Source organism: Salmo trutta, chromosome 32 (genome assembly GCF_901001165.1).
Source record: "Salmo trutta chromosome 32, fSalTru1.1, whole genome shotgun sequence".
Lineage (NCBI taxonomy): Eukaryota > Metazoa > Chordata > Actinopteri > Salmoniformes > Salmonidae > Salmo > Salmo trutta.
Genome location: NC_042988.1, coordinates 18,256,152 through 18,282,566, shown reverse-complemented (window position 1 = coordinate 18,282,566; position 26,415 = coordinate 18,256,152). Strand labels below are relative to the sequence as shown.

The window sequence follows — 26,415 nt, the reverse complement described above, 5'->3', positions numbered from 1 at the left end:
GAAAGGTGGGTCATGTATCACATCAACACCATCATCCCAGACACCCTGAACCCACAGATGATGCAATCTCTATTGCACCCTATACTGCCCTCACCCACCAGGACAAAATGAATACCTATATAAGAATGATGTTCAATGACTACAGCTCAGCAATCAACACCACAGTCCAAATAAACAAATAATCACCACGCTCAGGACCCTGGGACTGAACACCTCCCTCTGTAACTGGATCCCAGACATCCTGACAGGCCGCCCCCAGGCGGTGAGGGTAGGCAACAACACATCCGCCCACGCTGATAGGACTGATCACCGACAACTATGAGAAAGCCTATAGGGAGGAGGTCAGAGACCTGGCAGTGTGGTGCCAGGGCAACAACCTTTCACTCAAAGTCAGCGACACAAAGGAGCTGATCGTGGACTACAGGAAATGGAGGGGCGAGCACGCCCCATCCACATCAATGTGGCTGTAGTGTAGTGGGTTGAGAGCTTCAAGTTCCTCAGTGTCCACATCACTAAGGAATGAACATGGTCCACACACACCCACACAGTTGTGAAGAGGGCACAACATTGCCTCTTCCCCTGAAGAGGCTGAAAAGATTTGGCATGGGCCCTGAACTCCTCAAAAAGTTCAACAGCTGCACCTTTGAAAGCGTCTTGACTGGCTGCATCACTGCTTGGTACGGCAACTGCAAGGCGCCCGACCGCAAGGCTCTACAGAGGGTGGTGAGTATGGCCCAGTACATCACTGGGGCCGAGCTCCCTGCCATCCAGGACCTCTATACTAGGCGGAGTCAGAGGAAGACTCCAGCAACCCAAGCCATAGACTGTTCTACCTGCTACAGCTTCTAACCCCAAGCCTCATGACTGCTAAACAAGGCTGCTAAATAGCTAATCAAATGGATACCCAGGTATACCTGCATTGACCCTTTTTTTAAACTAAATCTCACAAACACTGGACTCTACCCACACACTCACACATACTTACACTGACACCCCAACACACACACACCACATATGCTCACACACATAACATGCGCATACAGGCATTCTGACGCCACACACACACACACTTTCACACTCACCACATACACTGCGGCTACTGTCTATTATCTATCCTGTTGCCTCGTCACTTTACCCGTTACCTATATGTACACATCTACCTCAATTACCTCGTACCTCTACACATCGACTCGGTACTGGTACTCCCTGTATATACAGTTGAAGTCAGAAGTTTACAAGCCCTTCGGTTGGAGTCAGTAAAATTCTTTTTTTTAACCACTCCACAAATTTCTTGTTAACAAACTATAGTTTTGGCAAGTCGGTTAGGACATCTACTTTGTACATGACACAAGTAATTTTTCCAACCATTGTTTACAGACAGATTATTTCACTTATAATTCACTGTATCACAATTCCAGTGGGTCCAAAGTTTACATACACTAAGTTGACTGTGCCTTTAAACAGCTTGGAAAATTCCAGAAAATGATGTCATGGCTTTAGAAGCTTCTGATAGGCTAATTTACATCATTTGAGTCAATTGGAGGTGTACCTGTGGATGTATTTCAAGGCCTAGCTTCAAAGTGCCTCTTTGCTTGGCATCATAGGAAAATCAAAAGAAATCAGCCAAGACCTCAGAAAAAATATTGTAGACCTCCACAAGTCTGGTTCTGTCACAGCTGTCGTGGAAGAGAGAATGGGACCAAGGCGCAGCGGGTTGCGTGCTCAACATATTTATTATAATAATGAGAACACCATGGAAAAACAATAAACAAACTAACGACAGGAACAGAGAAGCAGGCTCAACAAAAGCAGTGCTCTCAAACAACTACCCACAAAATAACTAAACCAAACACACACCTCTATATAGGACTCTCAATCAGAGGCAACTAGAAACACCTGCCTCCAATTGAGTCCAACCCTAAACATAGAAAAACTAAACTAGACAGAACATAGAAATACATACACAACACAAACCCTCTGCCACATCCTGACCAAAACTAATACAATTACTCCCTCTGCTGGTCAGGACGTGACTGGCGGGCGGCTCTGGCGGCTCCAGGCCGGCTGGCGGCTCCAGGCCGGCTGGCGGCTCCCGACTGGCGGGCGGCTCTGGCGGCTCCAGGCCGGCTGGCGGCTCTGGCGGCTCCAGGCCGGCTGGCGGCTCTGGCGACTCCAGACTGGCGAGGCTGGGCTGACGCACTAGAAGCCTGATGCGTGGGGCTGGTACTGGACGTGCCATCCTGGAGACACGCACCTCAAGGCTAGTGCGTGTAGCGGGAACAGGCTGAGTCGGACTGGGTTGACGCACTAGAAGCCTGATGCGTGGGGCTGGTACTGGACGTGCCAGCCTGGAGACACGCACCTCAGGGCTAGTGCGGGGAGCGGGAACAGGCCGAGTCGGACTGGGTTGACGCACTAGAAGCCTGATGCGTGGGGCTGGTACTGGACGTGCCAGCCTGGAGACACGCACCTCAAGGCTAGTGCGTGTAGCGGGAAACACTGGACCGTAGAGGCGCACTGGCGGTCTCGAGCGCAGGGCTGGCATCACCCCTACTGGCTGGATGCCCACTTTCCCCTGGCACATGCGGGGCGCTGGTACTGCACGTACCGGCCTGAAAATACCCGGCCTCGCCACAGCACCCATCACCCCAACGCACGGGACCTGTTCAGTATGTCTCTGCCCAAAAAGGGTACGGGGAGCTGGCCTGGGGCTTCATCCTCGCCCCGCCAAACTGCCCTTGTGCCCCCCCCAAAAAAAATTATTGGGGCTGCCTCTCGGGCTCCCTTACCAGCCGTGTTCCCCGGTCCTCGCCAGATTTCCTCCGCTGCTTGGTCCTGTTGTGGTGGGTAGTTCTGTCACAGCTGTCGTGGAAGAGAGAATGGGACCAAGGCGCAGCGGGTTGCGTGCTCAACATATTTATTATAATAATGAGAACACCACGGAAAAACAATGAACAAACTAACGACAGGAACAGAGAAGCAGGCTCAACAAAAGCAGTGCTCTCAAACAACTACCCACAAAATAACTAAACCAAACACACACCTCTATATAGGAATCTCAATCAGAGGCAACTAGAAACACCTGCCTACAATTGAGAGTCCAACACCCAATCCTAAACATAGAAAAACTAAACTAGACAGAACATAGAAATACATACACAACACAAACCCTCTGCCACGTCCTGACCAAAACTAATACAATTACTCCCTCTGCTGGTCAGGACGTGACAGGTTCATCCTTGGGAGCAATTTCCAAACGCCTGAAGGTACCACGTTCATCTGTACAAACAATAGTACGCAAGTATAAACACCATGGGACCACGCAGCCGTCATACCGCTCAGGAAGGAGACACATTCTGTATCCTAAAGATGAACGTACTTTGGTGTGAAAAGTGCAAATCATTCCCAGAACAACAGCAAAGGACCTTGTGAAGATGCTGGAGGAAACAGGTACAAAAGTATCTATATCCACAGTAAAACGAGTCCTATATCGACATAACCTGAAAGGCCGCTCAGCAAGGAAGAAGCCACTTCTCCAAAACCACCATAAAAAAGCCAGACTACGGTTCGCAACTGCACATGGGGACAAAGGTAGTACTTTTGGAGAAATGTCCTCTGATCTGATGAAACAAAAATAGAACTGTTTGGCCATAATGACCATCGTTATGTTTGGAGGAAAAAGGGAGAGGCTTGCAAGTCGAAGAACACTATCCCAACCGTGAAGCACTGGGGAGGCAGCATCATGTTGTAGGGGTGCTTTGCTGCAGGAGGGACTGGTGCACTTCACAAAATAGATGGCATCATGAGGACGGAACATTATGTGGATATATTGAAGCAACATCTCAAGACATCAGTCAGGAAGTTAAAGCTTGGTCGCAAATGGGTCTTCCAAATGGACAATGACTCCAAGCATACTTCCAAAGTTGTGGCAAAATGTCTTAAGGACAGCAAAGTCAAGGTATTGAGGTGGCCATCACAAAGCCCTGACCTCAATCCTATAGAAAATTTGTGGGCAGAACTGAAAAAGCATGTAAGGAGGCCTACAAACCTGACTCGGTTACACCAGCTCTTTCAGGAGGAATGGGCCAAAATTCACCGAACTTATTGTAGGAAGCTTGTGGAAGGCTACCCGAAACGTTTGACCCAAGTTAAACAATTTAAAGGCAATGCTACCAAATACTAATTGAGTGTATGTAAACTTCTGACCCACTGGGAATGTGATTAAAGAAATAAAAGCTGAAATAAATAATTCTCTCTACTACTATTCTGACAGTTCACATTCTTAAAATAAAGTGGTGATCCTAACTGACCTAAGACAGGGAATGTTTACTAGGATTAAATGTCAGGAATTGTGAAAAACTGAGTTTAAATGTATTTGGCTAAGGTGTATGTAAACTTCCGACTTCAACTGTATGTATATATATATATATATATATATATATATATATATATATATATACATACATATACACACACAGAAAGCCAGTATGAGGGTTTGCGCTCATGCTAGAATGAAAGAATGCGTGGAAGAGAAAACATCTGTAGAGTTCAAGAAGTACTTGCACTCAAATCATAAAAAGGAATAACCCAAGGAGGCTGAGTTGTAAAAATAATATCATTCATTTAATCCATGCTCGAAAGAATACAAAAAGTGAAAGGTGCTATATAAAAAAGGAATGGAGCGTTCCATTTTTTACATTTTATATAGCACCTTGCACTTTCACAGATTGTAAAGATGTACAGTAGCTATGCAGTCATTCAGCGATACTGGACACAGAAACCAGGCTAACCTTCCAAAGAATGCTGACTAAATCAGTTTGAGCTCTACAACTAACCACAATATGAATGATCTTTTTCTGTACTAAAATGCTAAATACTGTACCACATGGCAGTTATGTACATATTGTTGCTTAATTCCTTTTCCTCATTTAACTGGAAGATGTAAATATTGTGTTTTTTGTTGTTCCTGGAGGCTGTTGCTATAGTGATAACCAAAAGATACCTGTGTTATTTTTACTCGTTGTTGTTATTCATTATTCACTGTGTATTTATTCCATGTGTCACTATTTCTATTGTTATCTTTAACTCTGCATTGTTGGAAAAGGACCCATAAGGAAACATTTCACTGTTAGTCTACACCTGTTGATTTGATTTGTCTGAGTCAGGTACCTGTAGATGGGCTTCTCCTCTGCAGAAACCGCAGCAGAGACCCCAGGCAGTTCACTGACACACTGAGCAACAGCTCCTGCTTCTGGAAGAGGCGGAGGACAGAAAGACATTTAGCCAGCTGGAGGGATGAATAGAAGAGGGAGAGAGAAGATATTAAGCCAAACAGAGGGATGGAAAAGAGAGAGAACCAGATAGAATGAGAGAAAGAGAGAGAGTGAGGGATTATTTAATAATGCATTACCTCCCACTCCACAGCCGCCCCTACTGAGGCAGTGACTAGTGATTAGTGTCCCAAAATAGTGAAGTAGGGCAGATGGCTATAGAGAGGAGGTCCACAGAGAGTTCCAGTCTAATCCTGGAAGCCAGTGCAGCCTCACATCATCGGCTTAGCGCACCACAGCGCAGTGGACCGAGGGGCTACGCTCTACAGAGCAGCCACTGATATGGAACTACTGCCTTGACTGATACAGCGTGGTATTATTCAACACCAAATTGGTTATATAGGAAGAGGAAGACATGAAGTGCATTCTTCACTATACATACACAGCATAGACTAAACTATGCTATAGAGACAACGGGAGAGACAGGAGGAGTTGAAGATGCTTCATGTAGAGTTACTGTGAGCTCTGACCCAGTCATTAAGTGATGACAGTAATGATACGCAGTATTTATGAAGTGCGTTTGTCCCCATCACACTGCCATTAACACCAGTGTACTATACATAGACTATAAAAGGCTGCACTGTAGAGAAAGAGAAACAGAGGGTAGAAAGGAAGGACACATTGAGTGCTTTACCACATCAGCCTTTTGTTCTATCAGGGATGCTTTTCAAACAACAATGAATCAATGGAAAATGTAGTAATAAAAACAGTATAGGGAAGAACTCTGGGGTGTTAACAGCTCTGTAGTGTGTGTGTGTGTGTGTGTGTGTGTGTGTGTGTGTGTGTGTGTGTGTGTGTGTGTGTGTGTATGTATGGTGTGTCTGACCTGCAGCAGGAGGCCGTAGAGAGCGGTGATGAGGCAGTGGGCCCCGTAGGATCCCAGCAGGTACAGAGAGCTGTCTGTGTCCCTCAGGGGCCTCTGTCCTGCCCCGGGGCCAACACTCACACACAGCACTGGAGACTCCAGGTCAACATCTAGAACAGCCTGCAGCAGCCTCAGGGAACTAGCTGTGGGGTGGAAGGCGAGGGAGGAGAGGCAGAATGAGGGAAGACAGAGGAACGAGGGGGAAGGAGTGGGATTCAAGGAGATTTGGAGTGAGGAGAGGGAGAACGTGGGCAGAGAAAAGAGAGGGGAGAGGTTGAAAGAGGCCCTTTTGTCAAACACTCATGTACACTGAGATATTAGACCCCTCTAAGGGAGAGAAGAGAATTAGCGATAGCAGAAAGAGAGAGGGAGAGAGAAAACAGAGAGAGGGAGGAGGCGGCAGCGGAGGAGAGAGACCGTAGATCCCCTTGGCCCTGACAGCCCACTCATACAACAGGGAGACAGAGATACAGAACATTTCTATTCCAACTCCTCTGTTGGAGGAAGGCCACATAACGGAATTAAAGCCTGTGTTAACAATTCTGCTTTGTTCTGCTTAGTGTGGTGGAGCGTTATTACCCAGTAAGAGGCTGCCTGTCTTCCTCTTCCCAAAGACCAGGGTCTGCACCGTGCTGCCCACGTTCAACCTGATGCTTCTATGGACCTTGGGATACAGAAAGGGAAGAAAATGACAAGACATGATAAGGCAACAACCATAGAACTAGGAATGTAATTTAACAGGATCTCTATGTCAACAACGCTCTCTGTTCAACAACACACTGTCCTACAGTACAAGAAGACAAATGTATTGTCTAACATCAAGGTCTCTGATACATTCTTCTGCTTTGAGTGCTGTATTCAATGTGTGTGTTCCACTGTCAGCTGTAGAGGACAGTGTGTCTCCCCTGGTAAGTCCCCTGCTCCTGTCCTCACTCGAGTGTGTTTTGTACTACATTGTGTAGCCTGTGTAAAGGTCTTCATAAGGGTTAGCGTGACAGAACAACCTGAGCTGAATGAGTGTGCTGCAGGGTGACGAGAGAGGACAGGAGCAGACGAGAGCAGCACAGCAGGGCAGACGTAGGAGAGAGGGAAGAGGAGAGGTCCAGCGTCGCCTGCAGTTGATCCATCAGCCCGGCGTTACACAGCAGCATGGACACAGCTGGGGAGGAGAAAACAAAAAGACAAAAAGAGATCACACAAGATATTATCCAATATATAAAACATACTACCAAATTAATGTGTGAGTGTGTTGTGTGCCCTTGTGAATGGCACCGACTGGTTCTGTACAAGTGTGTGTCTCTCTTACAGGCCAGACGGCACAACCCAATCTGTGTCTCTGGGGGACTGTGTGTGTGAGAGAGAGAGGCAGGTGGCAGCGTGTATGAAGGCTGCTCGCTGTGCTGCACTTAATGAGAAGGACAGGGTGGCAGACTGAGTTTGTCACCTCTGTCAGTGCAGTGAGGGGGGGACAGGTCCAGACAGCAGTACAGGTAGCTGAAGGCTGGCAGCAGACACTCCGTGTTGGAGGCTTGCAGCTTCCCTGCCAGGTTACTCACTGGAACGCGCCCACAATAAGACAGGAGACAAAATAAGATATCCGACAGAATACAAGATCATAACATCTATAGTCAGAACAAAGCCGCCATGTTATTGATACTTAAATACTACTTTCATCTACAAATTCAGATTATGCTAATGTCATACGCTTTGTTGATGTGAGCAAAAACCCTAAGGCATTTATACATCGATTGAACTGATATTGAATGTAGAGAGTGAGTACAGAGTGAGTACAGCGAGAAATAGTGAATTATGCACGGCTGACTCCTTTTGACCCTGTGACCTCACCGTGGTAGAGCAGTCTGAAGTGGATGCCGTCCATCTCATTCTCAGTGGAGCCACTGGTCTGCATCAGGCACAGCAACCTCAGGACCAGAGGGAGAGAGCCCACGGCTAGAGAGATTGGGAGAGGGATAAGGGGGAGAAATAATTAACGAGAGAGATGAAAGAGCAAGAAAGAGGCCAAAAACACTAATTTCCATACTCCCCTGGCTGCATATTATTTACATTAGATAGTCACCCAACAGCATTATAGGTTAATATAAAGTATATCAACCCAGCAAAAAAAGAAACGTCCCTTTTTCAGGACCCTGTCTTTCTTTCAAAGATAATTCGTAAATATCCAAATAACTTCACAGATCTTCATTGTAAAGGGTTGTAAACACTGTTTCCCATGCTTGTTCAATGAACCATAAACAATTAATGAACATGCACCTGTGGAACGGTCGTTAAGACTCTAACAGCTTACAGACGGTAGGCAATTAAGGTCACAGTTATAAAAACTTAGGACACTAAAGAGGCCTATCTACTGACTCTGAAAAACACCAAAAGAAAGATGCCCAGGGTCCCTGCTCATCTGCGTGAACGTGCCTTAGGCATGCTGCAAGGAGGTATGAGGACTGCAGATGTGGCCAGGGCAATAAATTGCAATGTCCGTACTGTGAGACGCCTTAGAGCGCTACAGGGAGACAGGACGGACAGCTGATCGTCCTCGCAGTGGTAGACCACGTGTAACACCTGCACAGGATCGGTACATCTGAACATCACACCTGCGGGACAGGTACAGGACGGCAACAACAACTGCCCGAGTTACACCAGGAACGCACAATCCCTGCATCAGTTCTCAGACTGTCCGCAATAGGCTGAGAGAGGCTGGACTGAGGGCTTGTAGGCCTGTTGTAAGGCAGTTCCTCACCAGACATCACCGGCAACAATGTCGCTTATGGGCACAAACCCACCGTCGCTGGACCAGACAGGACTGGCAAAAAGTGCTCTTCACTGACGAGTCGCGGTTTTGTCTCACCATTGGTGATGGTCGTATTCGCGTTTATCATCGAAGGAATGAGCGTTACACCGAGGCCTGTACTCTGGAGCGGGATCGATTTGGAGGTGGAAGGTCCGTCATGGTCTGGGGCGGTGTGTCACACCATCATCGGACTGAGCTTATTGTCATTGCAGGCAATCTCAACGCTGTGCATTACAGGGAAGACATCCTCCTCCCTCATGTGGTACCCTTCCTACAGGCTCATCCTGACATGACCCTCCAGCTTGACAATGCCACCAGCCATACTGCTCATTCTGTGCGTGATTTCCTGCAAGACAGGAATGTCAGTGTTCTGCCACGGCCAGTGAAGAGCCCGGATCTCAATCCCATTGAGCACGTCTGGAACCTGTTGGATTGGAGGGTGAGAGCTAGGGCCATTCCCCCCAGGCGCCTTGGTGGAAGAGTGGGGTAACATCTCACAGCAATACATGGCAAATCTGGTGCAGTCCATGAGGGGGAGATGCACTACAGTACTTAATGCAGCTGGTGGCCACACCAGATAGTGACTGTTACTTTTGATTTGACCCCCCCTTTGTTCAGGGACACATTATTCAATTTCTGTTAGTCACATGTCTGTGGAACTTGTTCAGTTTATGTCTCAGTTGTTGAATCTTGTTATGTTCATATAAATATTTACACATGTTAAGTTTGCTGAAAATAAACGCAGTTGACTGTGAGAGGACGTTTCTTTTTTTGCTGAGTTTATTAATGCAAATGATATCGTGCAGCATGTTCTAGTGGGAGAGCTGATGGTAACTAGTTAGTTCAACCCCCCCAGAGTGGACATATAGTTGTGGTGTGCCCTTGAGCTACAGAAATTAACCTACACAACCTCAATGGGTATCCATCCACCAGAATGGGTGGCAGGAGAGTGTATGAATGCAGTGTAACGAGCCTTGATAAAAGCTGTCTGGGATGCTGAGACACTGTTGGGGGGTGGATGTGATGTGCTCACTCTCGGCTGTTTGTGAAGCTGCTCTAGTTAAAGTCTCTCAATTACTGCCTGCTCCTATAGGAGAGGAACGTCAAAGCTCATTTTCTTCTATTGGACTTGATATCACGCCACAGAGTGAAGCCGCTTTGTTCTCCCTGCAAATACACTGAACAAAAATATCAACTGCAACATTGTAGTGTTGATCCCATGTTTCATGAGCTGAATTTTTTTTTAAATCCCAGAAATGGTCCATACACAGAAAAAGCTTAATCTTCTCAAATGTGTTTACATCCGTGTTAGTGAGCATTTTTCCTTTTCCAAAATAATCCTTCCACGTGAGAGGTGTGGCATATCAAGAAGCTGATTAAACAGCATGATCATTACACAGGTGCACCTTGTGCTGTGGACAGTAAAAGGTCACTTTAAATTTGTTGTTTGTCACACAACACAATGCTACAGATGTCTCAAGTTTTGAGGGAGCGTGAAATTGGCATGCTGACTGCACGAATGTCCACCAGACCTGTTGCCAGACAATTGAATGTTCCTTTCTCTACATCGTTTTAAAGAATTTGGCAGTACATCCAACTGGCTTCACAACCGCAGACCACATATAACGACGCCAGCCCAGGACCTCCACATCCGGCTTCTCCACCTGCGGGATCGTCTGTGACCAGCCACACGGACAGGTGATGAAACTGAGGAGTATTTCTGTCTGTAATAAAGTCATTTTGTGGAGACATAGTCTGATTGGCTGGTCCTGGCTCCCCAGTGGGTGGGCCTATGCCCTCCCAGGCCCACCCATGGCTGCGCCCCTGCCCAGTCATGTGAAATCCATAGATTAGGGCCTAATGAATTTATTTAAATTGACTGATTTCCCTATATGAACTGTAACTCAGTAAAATCGTTTAACCTCTCTTGGGCAGGTGGGACGCTACCGTCCCACCCACGGTTCACACTATTCAACAGCCAGTGAAAAATCAGAGCGCCAAATTCAAAACAACAAAATGTCATAATTCAAAGTTCTCAAACATACGACTATTTTGCACCACATTGTCCGATTTCAAAAAGGCTTTACGGCAAAAGCATAAAGTTAGATTATGTTAGGACAGGGACAACACAAGAAAAACCACACAGACATTTTCAAAGCAGCAGAGGGGCCACAAAAACCAGAAATTCAGCTAAAATTAAGGACTAACCTTTGACGATCTTCATCAGATGACACTCCTAGGACTCAATGTTAGACAATATATGTATGTTTTGTTCGATAAAGTTCATATTTATATCCAAAAACAGAATTTTACATTGGCGTGTGATGTTCAGAAAATATTTTGCCTCCAATACTGCCGGTGAATCATCACAACAATTTACAAAAATACTCATCATAAAAGTTGATAAAATATTAAACTGTTATTCAAAGAATTATAGATAACCATCTCCTTTATGCAACCGCTGTGACAGATTTCAAAAAAGCTTCACGGGGAAAGCACACTTTGCAATAATCTGAGTACGGCGCTCAGAAAAATACACCAGGCAATACAGATACCTGCCATTTTGGAGTCATCTAAAATCATAAATAGCATTATAAATATTCACTTACCTTTGATGATCATCATCAGAAGGCACTTCCAGGGATCCCAGGTCCACATTAAATGTTGTTTTGTTCGATAAAGTCCATAATTTATGTCCAAATACCTCCTTGTTGTTAGCGCGTTCAGTAAGCTCCTCCAAATGTAGGAAGCACGCCCAAAATTTCACGACGAAAAGTTAAAAAAAGTTATATTTACGTTTGTTGAAACATGTCATACGTTGTATAGCATCAATCTTTAGGGCCTTTTTAACATAAAACTTATAAACAATAATATTCCAACCGGACGATTCCAATGTCTTGAAAAACATTATGGAACACAGCTACCTCATCACGTGAATGCGCGCCACAAAACTCATGTCATTTTCTGAGTCACCAACTTCCCGGCCTTCTTGTTCGCTCTCTGTTCACTGCAAAAGCCTGAAACTAGGTTCTAAAGACTGTTGACATCTAGTGGAAGCATTAGGAAGTGCAAAATGAACCCTAAGTCACTGTGTGTTAGATAGGCAATGACTTGAAGACTACAAGCATCAGATTTCCCACTTCCTGGTTGGATTTTTGTCAGGTTTTTGCCTGCCATATGAGTTCTGTTATACTCACAGACATCATTCAAACTGTTTTAGAAACTTCAGAGTGTTTTCTATCCAAACTACGGTAAACGGCTTGTCAAGTCATGTGCTCCGATTCTTGTATATACTGTAACAAGTACATTGACGATTTGTAATATGCTGAAAAGTGGCTAAACTAAGTTCATATTTTTCTGGCAATGAGCGCAGTCATCTTTGACTTTGCTTATTTGCGTCTTATAGTGAATGGCATTCTGGGATTAGAGAGTTTTTGCCAAGTCAAACATAAAACATGGCTGCCATCATAAAGAATTTAGCTGCCGTTAGCTTAGTTGACACGCATTTATTTTCTAAACAACATTACATTAGTCTCTCGTGCTCACCAGAGATGTAGTACATCAGCACAACCTGTTATTTAGACTGGCTGTGGATGTGTTCCGTGTGATGCTTGGATGACGAAGTTCGCATTTATCTTTTACAATAGAAGGTCAAATTGAGGAATAAAGTTTAAGACATTTATTTTCCATCAGTACCATAAAATATATAGATGCTGTTCAGACAACAATGCTGTTTAGACGTGTTTGTTGCGTCATACGTTCTGTTGCTACTGTTCCAGTCACATATTTGAGATCATACGCTGCAGGGACCAACCATCAACAATCACAAATACGTGATCGTACGTGTCAAAGGGAAGGACTAGAGTTGTGTTAGCACTGTTATGGACATAAAAGGGAAAACTCTCTCTTTCGGTATCATTAATACCCAGCTTTCAAAAAGAAAGGTATATATAGTTGATGTAACTCCATAACCGAGTTCCGAGAATGAAGAGTGTTAGTTGGAGCCTTTTGCATCAAAGTGGGATTCTATTTCATTGACTATAACTACATAACTTCAGTTAAATTCTCCAAGGAATGAACAACCCTTCTGCAATTTATTACATGTTGTTAGAGCGCCAGCAGCCCACTATTATCATGGTATTGAAATGAGTTGACTTACCCAGTCCAGGTCAGGGTTCTTGTCCTGTGTGACAGACAGCAGGTAGAGGGCAGACCTGAGCACACAGGGAGGCAGGGCCGAGTCTCCCTGCTCCTGCACCGAGCACAGCAGAGTCACCACACAGGAGAACACCATGGAGTCAGGGAGCAGCCTGGTACACACACACACACACACAAAGTTTTATGATGCACGTGCACACACACACACACACAACAATTGATGGTGCAGTGATAGGTACAGGAAGTGTATTTCACACACACACACACACACACACACACTGAGTGTACAAAACATTATGAACACCTTCCTAATATTGGGTTGCACCCTTTTTTCAGAACAGCCTCCATTAGTCAGGGCATGGACTCTACAAGGTGTCAAAAGCGTTCCACAGGGATGCTGGCCCATGTTGACACCAATGCTTCCCACAGTTGTGTCAAGTTGGCTGGATGTCCTTTGGGTGGTGGACTATCCTTGACAAACACGGGAAACTGTTGAGTGTGAAAAACCCAGCAGCGTTGCAGTTCTTGACACATTCAAACCAGGGCGCCTGGCACCTACTACCATACCCCATTCAAAGGCACTTAAATCTTTTGTCTTGGCCCTTAAACCTCTGACTGGCACACATACACAATCCATGCCTCAAGGCTTAAAATCCTTCTTTAACCTGTCCCCTCCCCTTCATCTACACTGATTTAAGTGGATTTAACATCAATAAGGGATCATAGCTTTCACCTGGATTCACCTGGTCAGTATGTCATGGAAAGAGCAGGTGTTGTTCATGTTTTGTACACTCAGTGTATACACACACACACTCACATACATAACCCTCCCATGCTATGTAAATCACTGGCCGCAGTAAACAGACATCTTTCAAAGCAATGCCGTGTCGTTAATAACCATACAACTGTGCCAGTGTCTACATGTCCCCAAGTACCTGTCTCCATGCTGCAGGGCCAGGTGCAGCAATTTGAGTAGACAGTACTGAGTGGCCCTGGGGCCAGCAGGGTCACATTGAGGCCCTGGGGACTCACAGCAGAGAGGGCCACTCACACACACGACAACACAGAGAGGGCAGGCTGGACCTCAACACAGCCTCTATCTCCTCACAGTCTGGGGAACAGGAAGAGAGAGAGAGAGAGAGAGAGAGAGAGAGAGAGAGAGAGGAGAGAGAGAGAGAGAGAGAGAGAGAGGAGAGAGAGAGAGAGAGAGAGAGAGAGAGAGAGAGAGAGAGAGAGAAATAGAAACACAGAGAGACACTCAGAGAGAGAGAGACAGAGAGAGAGACAGAGAGAGAGAGACAGAGAGAGAGAGACAGAGAGAGAGATAGGTGAGAGAGAGAGACAGAGGAAGGGATAGAGGGAGAAAGAGAGAGGTGATAGAGAGAAGAGAGAGCGAGAGAGGAGAGAGGTGATAGAGAGAGAGAGAGACAGAGGTGAGAGAGAGACAGGAAGGGAGAGAGGGAGAAAGAGAGGTGATAGAGAGGACAGAAGAGAGAGAGAGAGGGCGAGAGGGAGAAAGAGAGAGAGGGCGAGAGAGACAGAGGAAGGGAGAGAGGGAGAAAGAGAGAGAGAGCGAGAGCGAGAGAGAGTCATGCTCAACATGAGCTCCTGATATATTCATATTTTTTTGTTTTTAGAATGAGATAAACACTAATCGAAAAAGAATTCCAGACAAGAAGTGATGAACAACAACTCGATTCATTCAGAATAGAAAAAGTAACTTTGCGCCTCAAGTTAAGAAGTTTTGACTCTAGCTAGCTAGCTACACAACAAAGACCTAGCCAACAGACTAACAAGTTAGCCAGAAGAAACGAGCGAGAACAAACCTAGCAAGGGGAGTTAATACAACTACATCAAACGACCAAACTGAGTGAGTAAACCAAAAAGGAGCACGGACTAACTTTAAACATATCTTCTCTTTTTTTGGTGTGAAGATTTGTCACTCTTTTTGCTGGTTTTTGAACTAAATTAGCGCTAGCTAGCAACAGCAGCAGACAAACAAACCGGTTGCTATGACAACAGGGCAGCGGAACACAGCAGCAGCAGCTGTAGTAGCAGAGCCCACAGGCACCATGTCCCCACTCCCCCTCAGCGCTGAATCCATTCTCTACCAGTCAAATGCATGGCGCTCAGTAGTCTGCTCTCACTACCCATCCATCTCATCTTCCTCACTGACCAGCCAAATGCATGGTGCTCAGCAGTCTGCTCTCACTACCCATCCATCTCATCTTCCTCACTGACCAGCCAAATGCATGGTGCTCAGCAGTCTGCTCTCACTACCCATCCATCTCATCTTCCTCACTGACCAGCCAAATGCATGGTGCTCAGCAGCCTGCCCTCACTACCCATCCATCTCATCTTCCTCACTGACCAGCCAAATGCATGGTGCTCAGCAGCCTGCTCTCACTACCCATCCATCTCATCTTCCTCACTGACCAGCCAAATGCATGGCGCTCAGCAGTCTGCTCTCACTACCCATCCATCTCATCTTCCTCACTGACCAGCCAAATGCATGGCGCTCAGCAGTCTGCTCTCACTACCCATCCATCTCATCTTCCTCACTGACCAGCCAAATGCATGGTGCTCAGCAGCCTGCCCTCACTACCCATCCATCTCATCTTCCTCACTGACCAGCCAAATGCATGGTGCTCAGCAGCCTGCTCTCACTACCCATCCATCTCATCTTCCTCACTGACCAGCCAAATGCATGGCGCTCAGCAGTCTGCTCTCACTACCCATCCATCTCATCTTCCTCACTGACCAGCCAAATGCATGGCGCTCAGCAGTCTGCTCTCACTACCCATCCATCTCATCTTCCTCACTGACCAGCCAAATGCATGGTGCTCAGCAGTCTGCTCTCACTACCCATCCATCTCATCTTCCTCACTGACCAGCCAAATGCATGGTGCTCAGCAGTCTGCTCTCACTACCCATCCATCTCATCTTCCTCACTGACCAGCCAAATGCTTGGTGCTCAGCAGTCTGCTCTCACTACCCATCCATCTCATCTTCCTCACTGACCAGCCAAATGCATGGTGCTCAGCAGTCTGCTCTCACTACCCATCCATCTCATCTTCCTCACTGACCAGCCAAATGCATGGTGCTCAGCAGTCTGCTCTCACTACCCATCCATCTCATCTTCCTCACTGACCAGCCAAATGCATGGTGCTCAGCAGTCTGCTCTCACTACCCATCCATCTCATCTTCCTCACTGACCAGCCAAATGCTTGGTGCTCAGCAGTCTGCTCTCACTACCCATCCATCTCATCTTCCTCACTGACCAGCCAAATGCATGGTGCTCAGCAGTCTGCTCTCACTACCCATCCATAAAGACAGAGGGAATCTGTAACGGGTGGAAGCTGAAAATCAAAGAGACAGACGACCCTGACAGCACCATGATAACAATCAACCTCTGGGACTGGGACTGTCATGGTGCCAGGTAACATTAGACTGTTTGAAACAGACTGGGACTGTCATGGTGCCAGGTAACATCAGGCTGTATGAAACAGACTGGGACTGTCATGGTGCCAGGTAACATTAGACTGTTTGAAACAGACTGGGACTGTCATGGTGCCAGGTAACATTAGGCTGTATGAAACAGACTGGGACTGTCATGGTGCCAGGTAACATTAGGCTGTATGAAACAGACTGGGACTGTCATGGTGCCAGGTAACATTAGGCTGTTTGAAACAGACTGGGACTGTCATGGTGCCAGGTAACTTTAGGCTGTATGAAACAGACTGGGACTGTCATGGTGCCAGGTAACTTTAGGCTGTATGAAACAGACTGGGACTGTCATGGTGCCAGGTAACATTAGGCTGTTTGAAACAGACTGGGACTGTCATGGTGCCAGGTAACATCAGGCTGTTTGAAACAGACTGGGACTGTCATGGTGCCAGGTAACATTAGGCTGTATGAAACAGACTGGGACTGTCATGGTGCCAGGTAACATTAGACTGTTTGAAACAGACTGGGACTGTCATGGTGCCAGGTAACATTAGGCTGTATGAAACAGACTGGGACTGTCATGGTGCCAGGTAACTTTAGGCTGTTTGAAACAGACTGGGACTGTCATGGTGCCAGGTAACATCAGGCTGTATGAAACAGACTGGGACTGTCATGGTGCCAGGTAACATTAGGCTGTATGAAACAGACTGGGACTGTCATGGTGCCAGGTAACATTAGGCTGTATGAAACAGACTGGGACTGTCATGGTGCCAGGTAACTTTAGGCTGTTTGAAACAGACTGGGACTGTCATGGTGCCAGGTAACTTTAGACTGTTTGAAACAGACTGGGACTGTCATGGTGCCAGGTAACATTAGGCTGTTTGAAACAGACTGGGACTGTCATGGTGCCAGGTAACATTAGGCTGTATGAAACAGACTGGGACTGTCATGGTGCCAGGTAACATCAGGCTGTATGAAACAGACTGGGACTGTCATGGTGCCAGGTAACATCAGGCTGTTTGAAACAGACTGGGACTGTCATGGTGCCAGGTAACATTAGGCTGTTTGAAACAGACTGGGACTGTCATGGTGCCAGGTAACTTTAGGCTGTTTGAAACAGACTGGGACTGTCATGGTGCCAGGTAACTTTAGGCTGTATGAAACAGACTGGGACTGTCATGGTGCCAGGTAACATCAGGCTGTATGAAACAGACTGGGCCTGTCATGGTGCCAGGTAACTTTAGGCTGTTTGAAACAGACTGGGACTGTCATGGTGCCAGGTAACTTTAGGCTGTTTGAAACAGACTGGGACTGTCATGGTGCCAGGTAACATTAGGCTGTTTGAAACAGACTGGGACTGTCATGGTGCCAGGTAACATTAGGCTGTTTGAAACAGACTGGGACTGTCATGGTGCCAGGTAACTTTAGGCTGTATGAAACAGACTGGGACTGTCATGGTGCCAGGTAACATTAGGCTGTTTGAAACAGACTGGGACTGTCATGGTGCCAGGTAACATTAGGCTGTTTGAAACAGACTGGGACTGTCATGGTGCCAGGTAACTTTAGGCTGTATGAAACAGACTGGGACTGTCATGGTGCCAGGTAACATTAGGCTGTTTGAAACAGACTGGGACTGTCATGGTGCCAGGTAACATTAGGCTGTTTGAAACAGACTTTCAGACCATTAAGGACAGAGCGGAGAGAGAGGACACCACCAGTGACATGCCCTCCCACAAGACAAACTCCACCAGCACCACCCTCACCCCTCACTATCCCCACCCAAAAAGGCACATCCAGCACCTCTCTTCCCACCATAGTGGAGGACACTCCCCAGGAGGAGAGCGACCCCTCAGTGCAGAGCAGGCTCAGGCCCTCCTCACCATCATGGCTGCCATGAGGGATGAGTTCACCAGACTGGAGGGGGAGGTGGTCCTGCTCAGGGAGAGCAAACAGCAACCAGACATCCTCACCTTAGAGGAGCTCCTAACCAAGGTGTTAACATCAACCAGACCTTAGAGGAGCTCCTAACCAAGGTGTAAACATCATCCACACCTTAGAGGATCTCCTAACCAAGGTGGTAACATCAACCAGACCTTAGAGGAGCTCCTAACCAAGGTGTTAACATCAACCAGACCTTAGAGGAGCTCCTAACCAAGGTGTTAACATCAACCAGACCTTAGAGGAGCTCCTAACCAAGGTGTTATCATCATCCTCACCTTAGAGGAGCTCCTAACCAAGGTGTTAACATCAACCAGACCTTAGAGGATCTCCTAACCAAGGTGTTAACATCAACCAGACCTTATAGGATCTCCTAACCAAGGTGTTAACATCAACCACACCTTAGAGGAGCTCCTAACCAAGGTGTTAACATCAACCAGACCTTAGAGGAGCTCCTAACCAAGGTGTAAACATCATCCACACCTTAGAGGATCTCCTAACCAAGGTGGTAACATCAACCAGACCTTAGAGGAGCTCCTAACCAAGGTGTTAACATCAACCAGACCTTAGAGGAGCTCCTAACCAAGGTGTTAACATCAACCAGACCTTAGAGGAGCTCCTAACCAAGGTGTTATCATCATCCTCACCTTAGAGGAGCTCCTAACCAAGGTGTTAACATCAACCAGACCTTAGAGGATCTCCTAACCAAGGTGTTAACATCAACCAGACCTTATAGGATCTCCTAACCAAGGTGTTAACATCAACCACACCTTAGAGGAGCTCCTAACCAAGGTGTTAACATCAACCAGACCTTAGAGGAGCTCCTAACCAAGGTGTAACATCAACCAGACCTTAGAGGAGCTCCTAACCAAGGTGTTAATATCAACCAGACCTTAGAGGAGCTCCTAACCAAGGTGTAAACATCAACCACACCTTAGAGGACCTCCTAACCAAGGTGTAAACATCAACCAGACATCCTCACCTTAGAGGAGCTCCTAACCAAGGTGAGGACAGTAGCCTTGCAACACAGCTGAAAGAGGTTCAGCAAGAGAGAGACGGACTCAAGAGAGAGCTGGCTGATCTAACAAAGGAGGTGAGAGAGCTCCAAAAAGACAGGCAGAGCAGTAATAACGATCTGACCACACTAAGAGAGGAGCTGCAGGAGAGAAAGAGAACAGAGGACAGGCTGCAGGAGAGAAAGAGAACAGAGGACAGGCTGCAGGAGAGAAAGAGAACAGAGGACAGGCTGCAGGAGAGAAAGAGAACAGAGGACAGGCTGCAGGAGAGAAAGAGAACAGAGGACAGACTGCAGGAGAGAAAGAGAACAGAGGACAGGCTGCAGGAGAGAAAGAGAACAGAGGACAGGCTGCAGGAGAGAAAGAGAACAGAGGACAGGCTGCAGGAGAGAAAGAACAGAGGACAGGCTGCAGGAGAGAAAGAGAACAGAGGACAGGCTGCAGGAGAGAAAGAGAACAGAGGACAGGCTGCAGGAGAGAAAGAGAACAGAGGACAGGCTGCAGGAGAGAAAGAGAACAGAGGACAGGCTGCAGGAGAGAAAGAGAACAGAGGACAGGCTGCAGGAGAGAAAGAGAACAGAGGACAGGCTGCAGGAGAGAAAGAGAACAGAGGACAGGCTGCAGGAGAGAAAGAGAACAGAGGACAGGCATAGATCACCACTCTATGACCCAGCTCAACTAGCCAGGCTTCCCCAGCCCTGCCTACTGCACCCCTCCTCCCCAACCCACAGAACAGCCTCCCACTGACAGCACCCCCCCCCCCCCTGTTAATGGACTCAAATGGGAAGTTTGTTCAGGAGAATAAACTTTTCCCTAGACACAAAAGGAGAAAGGTGTGGTGCCCAACAACGCAGAGTGCCATGGAGCTGCTTGATAAGGCCCATCTCTGGTCGCCAAGCCACATAATCATACACACTGGAAGCAACGACCTGCGTGCTCAGCAGGAGAGGGTGGAGACTTCACTACGGGGAGTGATTGATAAGGCCTCCGCAATCTTCCCCAACTCAAGAACCGTGGTGTCAACCCTTCTACAGAGGAAGGACTTCCACCCTGCCACAATCCAAAGAATAAACGCCAGCCTCTCCCGGGACTGTGCCCTGCGACCCAATGTACACCTGGCCCACCATCCCACCCTCCATCTGGACTGTCTCTATGACCATGTGCACCTGTACAGGGAGACAGTCCCCATCCTTGCCAAGACTCTCAAGGACGTCTCTTTAAACCGCAGCCCGACCTCTCCACCCAGGAACAGCGGAGCAATCTCCACCCCACCGAGATCACCGAAACAACACCCCAGACCCCCCAGCCACGACCACAACACCACCAACCTCAATGCCCACCACAGCCAGCGCAGCACAGACCACCCCAGCCCAGCTCCAGAGCCACCCAGACGAGGCCTCCCACCCCCCTGCCCCCCACCGCAGACCCACACTTGGAGGAGCCACAGCCCAGCAGGTAGAGCTACGCACAGGCTGTGAGAGGAGCAACTGGCCCAGCCCCCACCAATGAAATGAGTGACATTAAACAAATGCTGAGTCTACTATGCTCACATGTGATAGGCCGAGGGTCATGGATGCTCACATGTGATAGGCCGAGGGTCATGGTAAGATGAGCACAAGAACTCCACCATCCTCACACTACATCCACCCAAGTGGCATGACACAAATGCTATTTTAAATGATAAACAAATTACATTTGCATAATAAGAGTTTACTTTAATTGAAAAAACCTATTTTAATAGTTCTTGTTGGATTGTGAGTGTTTGTCTCATTTTGAAGGTAAGGAAGAAAAAAGTTATGAAATGTTTTTACGTTGCATGTTGGAATTTACAAGGATTGAAGTCCTCTGCTTTTGGGCTAAAGAGCAGAAACCCAGACTTCCTGAAATAAATTGATGATGTTGATATTGTAGTACTACAGGAAACATGGTGCAGAGGTGATGTTTCCACTGGCTGTCCACTAGGTTATAGGGAGATAATCCTACCATCCACTACATTAAAAGGATTCAGACAGGGCAGAGACTCAGGACAGGGCAGAGACTCAGGACAGGGCAGAGAGACTCAGGACAGGGCAGAGAGACTCAGGACAGGGCAGAGAGACTCAGGACAGGGCAGAGAGACTCAGGGCAGAGCAGAGACTCAGGACAGGGCAGAGACTCAGGACAGGGCAGAGACTCAGGACAGGGCAGAGACTCAGGACAGGGCAGAGACTCAGGACAGGGCAGAGACTCAGGACAGGGCAGAGACTCAGGACAGGGCAGAGACTCAGGACAGGGCAGAGACTTAGGACAGGGCAGAGACTCAGGACAGGGCAGAGACTCAGGACAGGGCAGAGACTCAGGGGGAATGTTAATATGGTATAAATCTGAACTAATTAATTCAATCGAATTGATCAAAACAGGAGATTTCTTTATCGTGTTAAAAATCAACAAGGAGGCTGTCTTGACAGATAAAAACATCTTCCTCTGTGCCACATACATCCCCCCTCAGAGTCACCCTACTTCAATGAAGAGAGTTTCTCCATTCTAGAGGGGGAGATTAGTCACTTTCAGGCCCAAGGCAGCATACTGGTCTGTGGAGACCTGAATGCTAGAACAGCAGAAGAACTAGACACTATTAACAGTCATGGGGATAAACACCTACCAGGAAGCAACAACCTTTCCCTCCCCACATACCCCCACAGAAACAACTATGACAAAGTGAAAAACAAAAATGGAGTACAGCTTGTGAAGCTCTGTCGAACACTGGGTCTGTACATAGTCAACGGTAGGCTGAGGGGACTCTTTTGGTAGGTACACCTACAGCTCATCCCTTGGCAGCAGCACTGTAGACTACTTCCTCACCGACCTAAACCCAGAGTCTCTCAGAGCTTTCACAGTCAGCCCACTAACACCTCTCTCAGACCACAGTAAAATCACAGTGTATCTGAGAAGAGCGGAACCCAACCATGAAGCATCACGGCCCAATAAATGACATGCTACTAAACAGGCCTATAGATGGAGTGCAAACAGTACAGACATCTACCAAAAAGCAATTAGTAGCCAAAAAATACAATCTCTCCTGGACAACTTTTTAGCCTTAACATTCTCCTACAGCAATGAAGGTGGCCGCTTGGAACATAAACTTTATATTTGAGTCCTTGGCTAATCTAAAGAAGCATAAGAGCAAACCAGAAATAACAGAAAATGAAAAATGGTTTGATAATGATTGCAAAAATCTAAGAAAGTCATTGAGAAATATATCTAATCAAAAACAAAGAACCAGACTGTCACGACGTCCACAGAAGGTGGCGCCACTCCCCGGTCTGGCGGTGCTCGTCGGTCGTCGTCGCCGGCCTACTAGCTGCCACCGATCCCATTTTCCTTTTTGTTTGTGTCTGTCTGGTTTTTCACATCTGTGTTCAGTTTAGTTGATTTGTGCGGGATTATTTGTTGTGTATTTGCATGTTAGGGGTGCGTGCCTGCACCACGGGGTTTCGTTTTCTATTTTCGGTAAATGTTACCGTGTGCTTATGAGACTTTGTTTGTGGAGTCGAGGTTTCTCCTCCGTGTGAACAATTTATTCCCTGTGGGTGGCGACTACATTGGTGCGTGTTTTCCCACTTGTTTGTATTGTGCCTTCGGGACCGCCTGATTAAACGTTGTGTGCCACTGGAACTTCTCTGTTCTCCTGTTCCCTACACCCCCCCCCTCCTACTAGGAGGCCTTGTTACACAGACAACAAAAATATACGCCTTCAATATGGGAAAACACTGAAGCAACACAAACACACCCTAAGAACAAAAAAGGAAAAGCACACTAGAAAACAGCTGGACGTAACTGAGGAATCCATAGAATCAAACCACTTCTGGGAGAATTGGAATAAATTAAACAAACCTCATCAGGAGGAATTGGCTATCCAAAATGGGGATATGTGGAGAAATCACTTTGCAAACCTCTACAGCAATATAACAAAGAGCCCAGAACAAAAAGATATACAAGAAAAATGACAAATCCTTGAATCAGCAGTCAAAGACTATCAGAATCCTGTGGATACCCCAATTACAGAAGAAGAATTATTGGAAAAACGATGCACTCTCCAACCCAAAAAGGCCTGTGGTGCTGATGGTATTTTAAATGAAATGATCAAATATACAGACCACAAATTCACATTGGCTATACTCAAACTCTTCAACATTATCCTCACTGCAGGTATTTTCCCCGATATTTGGAACCAGGGATTGATCACACCAATCTATAAAAATGGAGACAAATTTGACCCAAATAATTTGAGGAATTTGCATTAACAGCAACTTGGGGAAAATTCTCTGCAGTATTATAAATAGCAGACTACACCATTTCCTTGACGAACACAACGTCCTGAGCAGAAGCCAGATTGGATTTCTAAAAAATGATTGTACAACAGACCACATTTACACCCTCCACACTCTAATTGACAAACAAGTAAACCAAAACAAAGGCAAAATCTACTCGTGTTTTGTAGATTTCAAGAAAGCATTTGATTCAATTTGGCACAAAGGTATTTTTTTATAAACTAATGAAAGTGGTATTGGAGGGAAAACATAAGATGATATTAAATCAGTGTACACTAAAAACAAATGTGCAGTTAAAATTGTCAACAAGCAAACAGATTTCTCTCAGGGACGGGGAGTGAAACAGGGCTGCCCAATAAGTCCAACACTATTTATCATCTACATTAATGAATTGGCAAAAACATTAGAAGAATCGGCAGCACCTGGTATCACCCTACACACACTGAAATCAAGTGTCTGCTGTACGCAGAAGACCTGGTGCTGCTGTCTCCCACTAAAGAGGGGTTACAGCAGCACCTAGATCATCTTCACAGGTTCTGTCAGACCTGGGCTCTGACCGTTAACCTAAAAAAAACAAATATAAGGATATTCCAAAAAAGGTCTGGAAATCAGGATGACAAATATAAATTCTATTTGGACACAGTTCTATTAGAACACACAAAAAACTACACATATCTAGGACTACATATCCGCAGCACAGGGAGCTTTCACATGGCTGTGAATGAGCTGAGAGACAAAGCAAGAAGAGCATTCTAGGCCATTAAAAGGAACATTAAAATTGAAGTTCCAATTAGAATCTGGCTCAAGATTTTCCAATCGCTTATAGAACCAATTGCTCTATATGGCAGTGAAGTTTGGGGTCCACTCTCTAATAATGAATTCACCAAATGGGACAAACATCCAATTGAAATACTGCATACAGAGTTTTGCAAGACTGTATTGCAAGTGCAAAGAAAAATTCCAAATAACGCATGTAGAGCAGAATTGGGCCAATACCCCCTCCTAATTCGAATAGAAAAAAGAGCCATAACATTTTACAACCATATAAAAACAAGTGACCCCAAAACATTCCATCACACAGCTCTACAATGTCAAGAGATGAAACCAGAGAAGAGTCCCCTCAGCCAGCTGGTTCTGAGGCTCAGTTCACAAACCCAAACCAACCCCATAGAGCCTCAGGACAGCACACAGAAAATCTGGCCCAACCAAATCATCACAAAACAAAAATAAAAATATATCACCTATTGGAAAGACACCACAAAAAATCTAAGTAAACTTCAACGCTATTTGGGTCTAAACAGACAGTACTTGGTGGCAGACTATCTGACCACTGTGACTGATAGAAAACTGAGGAAAACACTGACTAGGTACAGACTCAGTGAGCACAGTCTGGCTATAGAGACAGGTCGTCACAGAGAAACCTGGCAGCCCAGAGAGGACAGGCTGTGCTCACTCTGCTCCAGGGGAGAGGTAGAGACAGAGCTGCATTTCCTATTACACTGTGACAAATACTCACACCTAAGAGAATATTTCTTTCCCAAAATTATAATTCAATACAAAGAATTTGAAACTATAAAATATGAAGGAAAAAATCAAATATTTATTGGGTGAAAAGCCAAAATGTGCAGTTTTGGCAGCCAAATATGTGTCCTCCTGCCACAACCTGAGGGACAGCCAAATATGTGTCCTCCTGCCACAACCTGAGGGACAGCCAAATATGTGTCCTCCTGCCGCAACCTGAGGGACAGCCAAATATGTGTCCTCCTGCCGCAACCTGAGGGACAGCCAAATATGTGTCCTCCTGCCACAACCTGAGGGACAGCCAAATATGTGTCCTCCTGCCACAACCTGAGGGACAGCCAAATATGTGTCCTCCTGCCACAACCTGAGGGACAGCCAAATATGTGTCCTCCTGCCACAACCTGAGGGACAGCCAAATATGTGTCCTCCTGCCACAACCTGAGGGACAGCCAAATATGTGTCCTCCTGCCACAACCTGAGGGACAGCCAAATATGTGTCCTCCTGCCACAACCCGAGGGACAGCCAAATATGTGTCCTCCTGCCACAACCTGAGGGACAGCCAAATATGTGTCCTCCTGCCACAACCTGAGGGACAGCCAGTGAAAAGTGCAATGTAATGTGGATAATATTTCCCATCTTGTTTAGTTTTGTCTTTCATACCAGGTCATGTGTCTTAGTCATGTTGACACTGGTCTACTACCACTGCTTTAATGTATTGTTGTTCTGATTAATATTGCTGTTGTAGTTGTTGTTAATGGTAATCCCATGTCCACTACTACTATTATTGCTGTTGGTCCCACCATTTATTTATATATAAATATATATTTTTTATTTTTCTATATGTATACTTTGACAATGTAAGTAATAATGAACTTACCATGTCAATAAAGTCAATTGAATTGACAGAGAGAGAGACAGAGAGAGACAGACAGAGAAAGAGAGACAGAGAGACAGACACACTGACACCAGTTCTCAGTAGACCTGTTCATTACTGAATTGCATCACAGTCACAAACAGGGCATCCAC

The 26,415-nt window shown here is 46.3% G+C and overlaps 1 protein-coding gene across 2 annotated transcripts in view; it reads right to left on the bottom strand.

The window, feature by feature from the left end:
* Positions 1-26,415, bottom strand: part of LOC115171319 (coiled-coil domain-containing protein 134) — a 41,519-nt gene that overhangs the window by 13,515 nt on the left and 1,589 nt on the right. The window contains exons 5-12 of one of the 2 annotated variants that reach the window (XM_029728020.1): positions 14,092-14,267; positions 13,158-13,308; positions 8,041-8,145; positions 7,640-7,750; positions 7,200-7,354; positions 6,775-6,859; positions 6,157-6,338; positions 5,170-5,251 (exon numbers count right to left, since the gene is read on the bottom strand). In XM_029728020.1, coding sequence (XP_029583880.1) covers positions 5,170-5,251; positions 6,157-6,338; positions 6,775-6,859; positions 7,200-7,354; positions 7,640-7,750; positions 8,041-8,104 — 679 coding nt within the window. In that variant the 5' untranslated portion in view covers positions 8,105-8,145; positions 13,158-13,308; positions 14,092-14,267. The remainder of the gene's footprint in view (positions 1-5,169; positions 5,252-6,156; positions 6,339-6,774; positions 6,860-7,199; positions 7,355-7,639; positions 7,751-8,040; positions 8,146-13,157; positions 13,309-14,091; positions 14,268-26,415) is intronic. The other variant, XM_029728019.1, reaches the window with a different exon arrangement.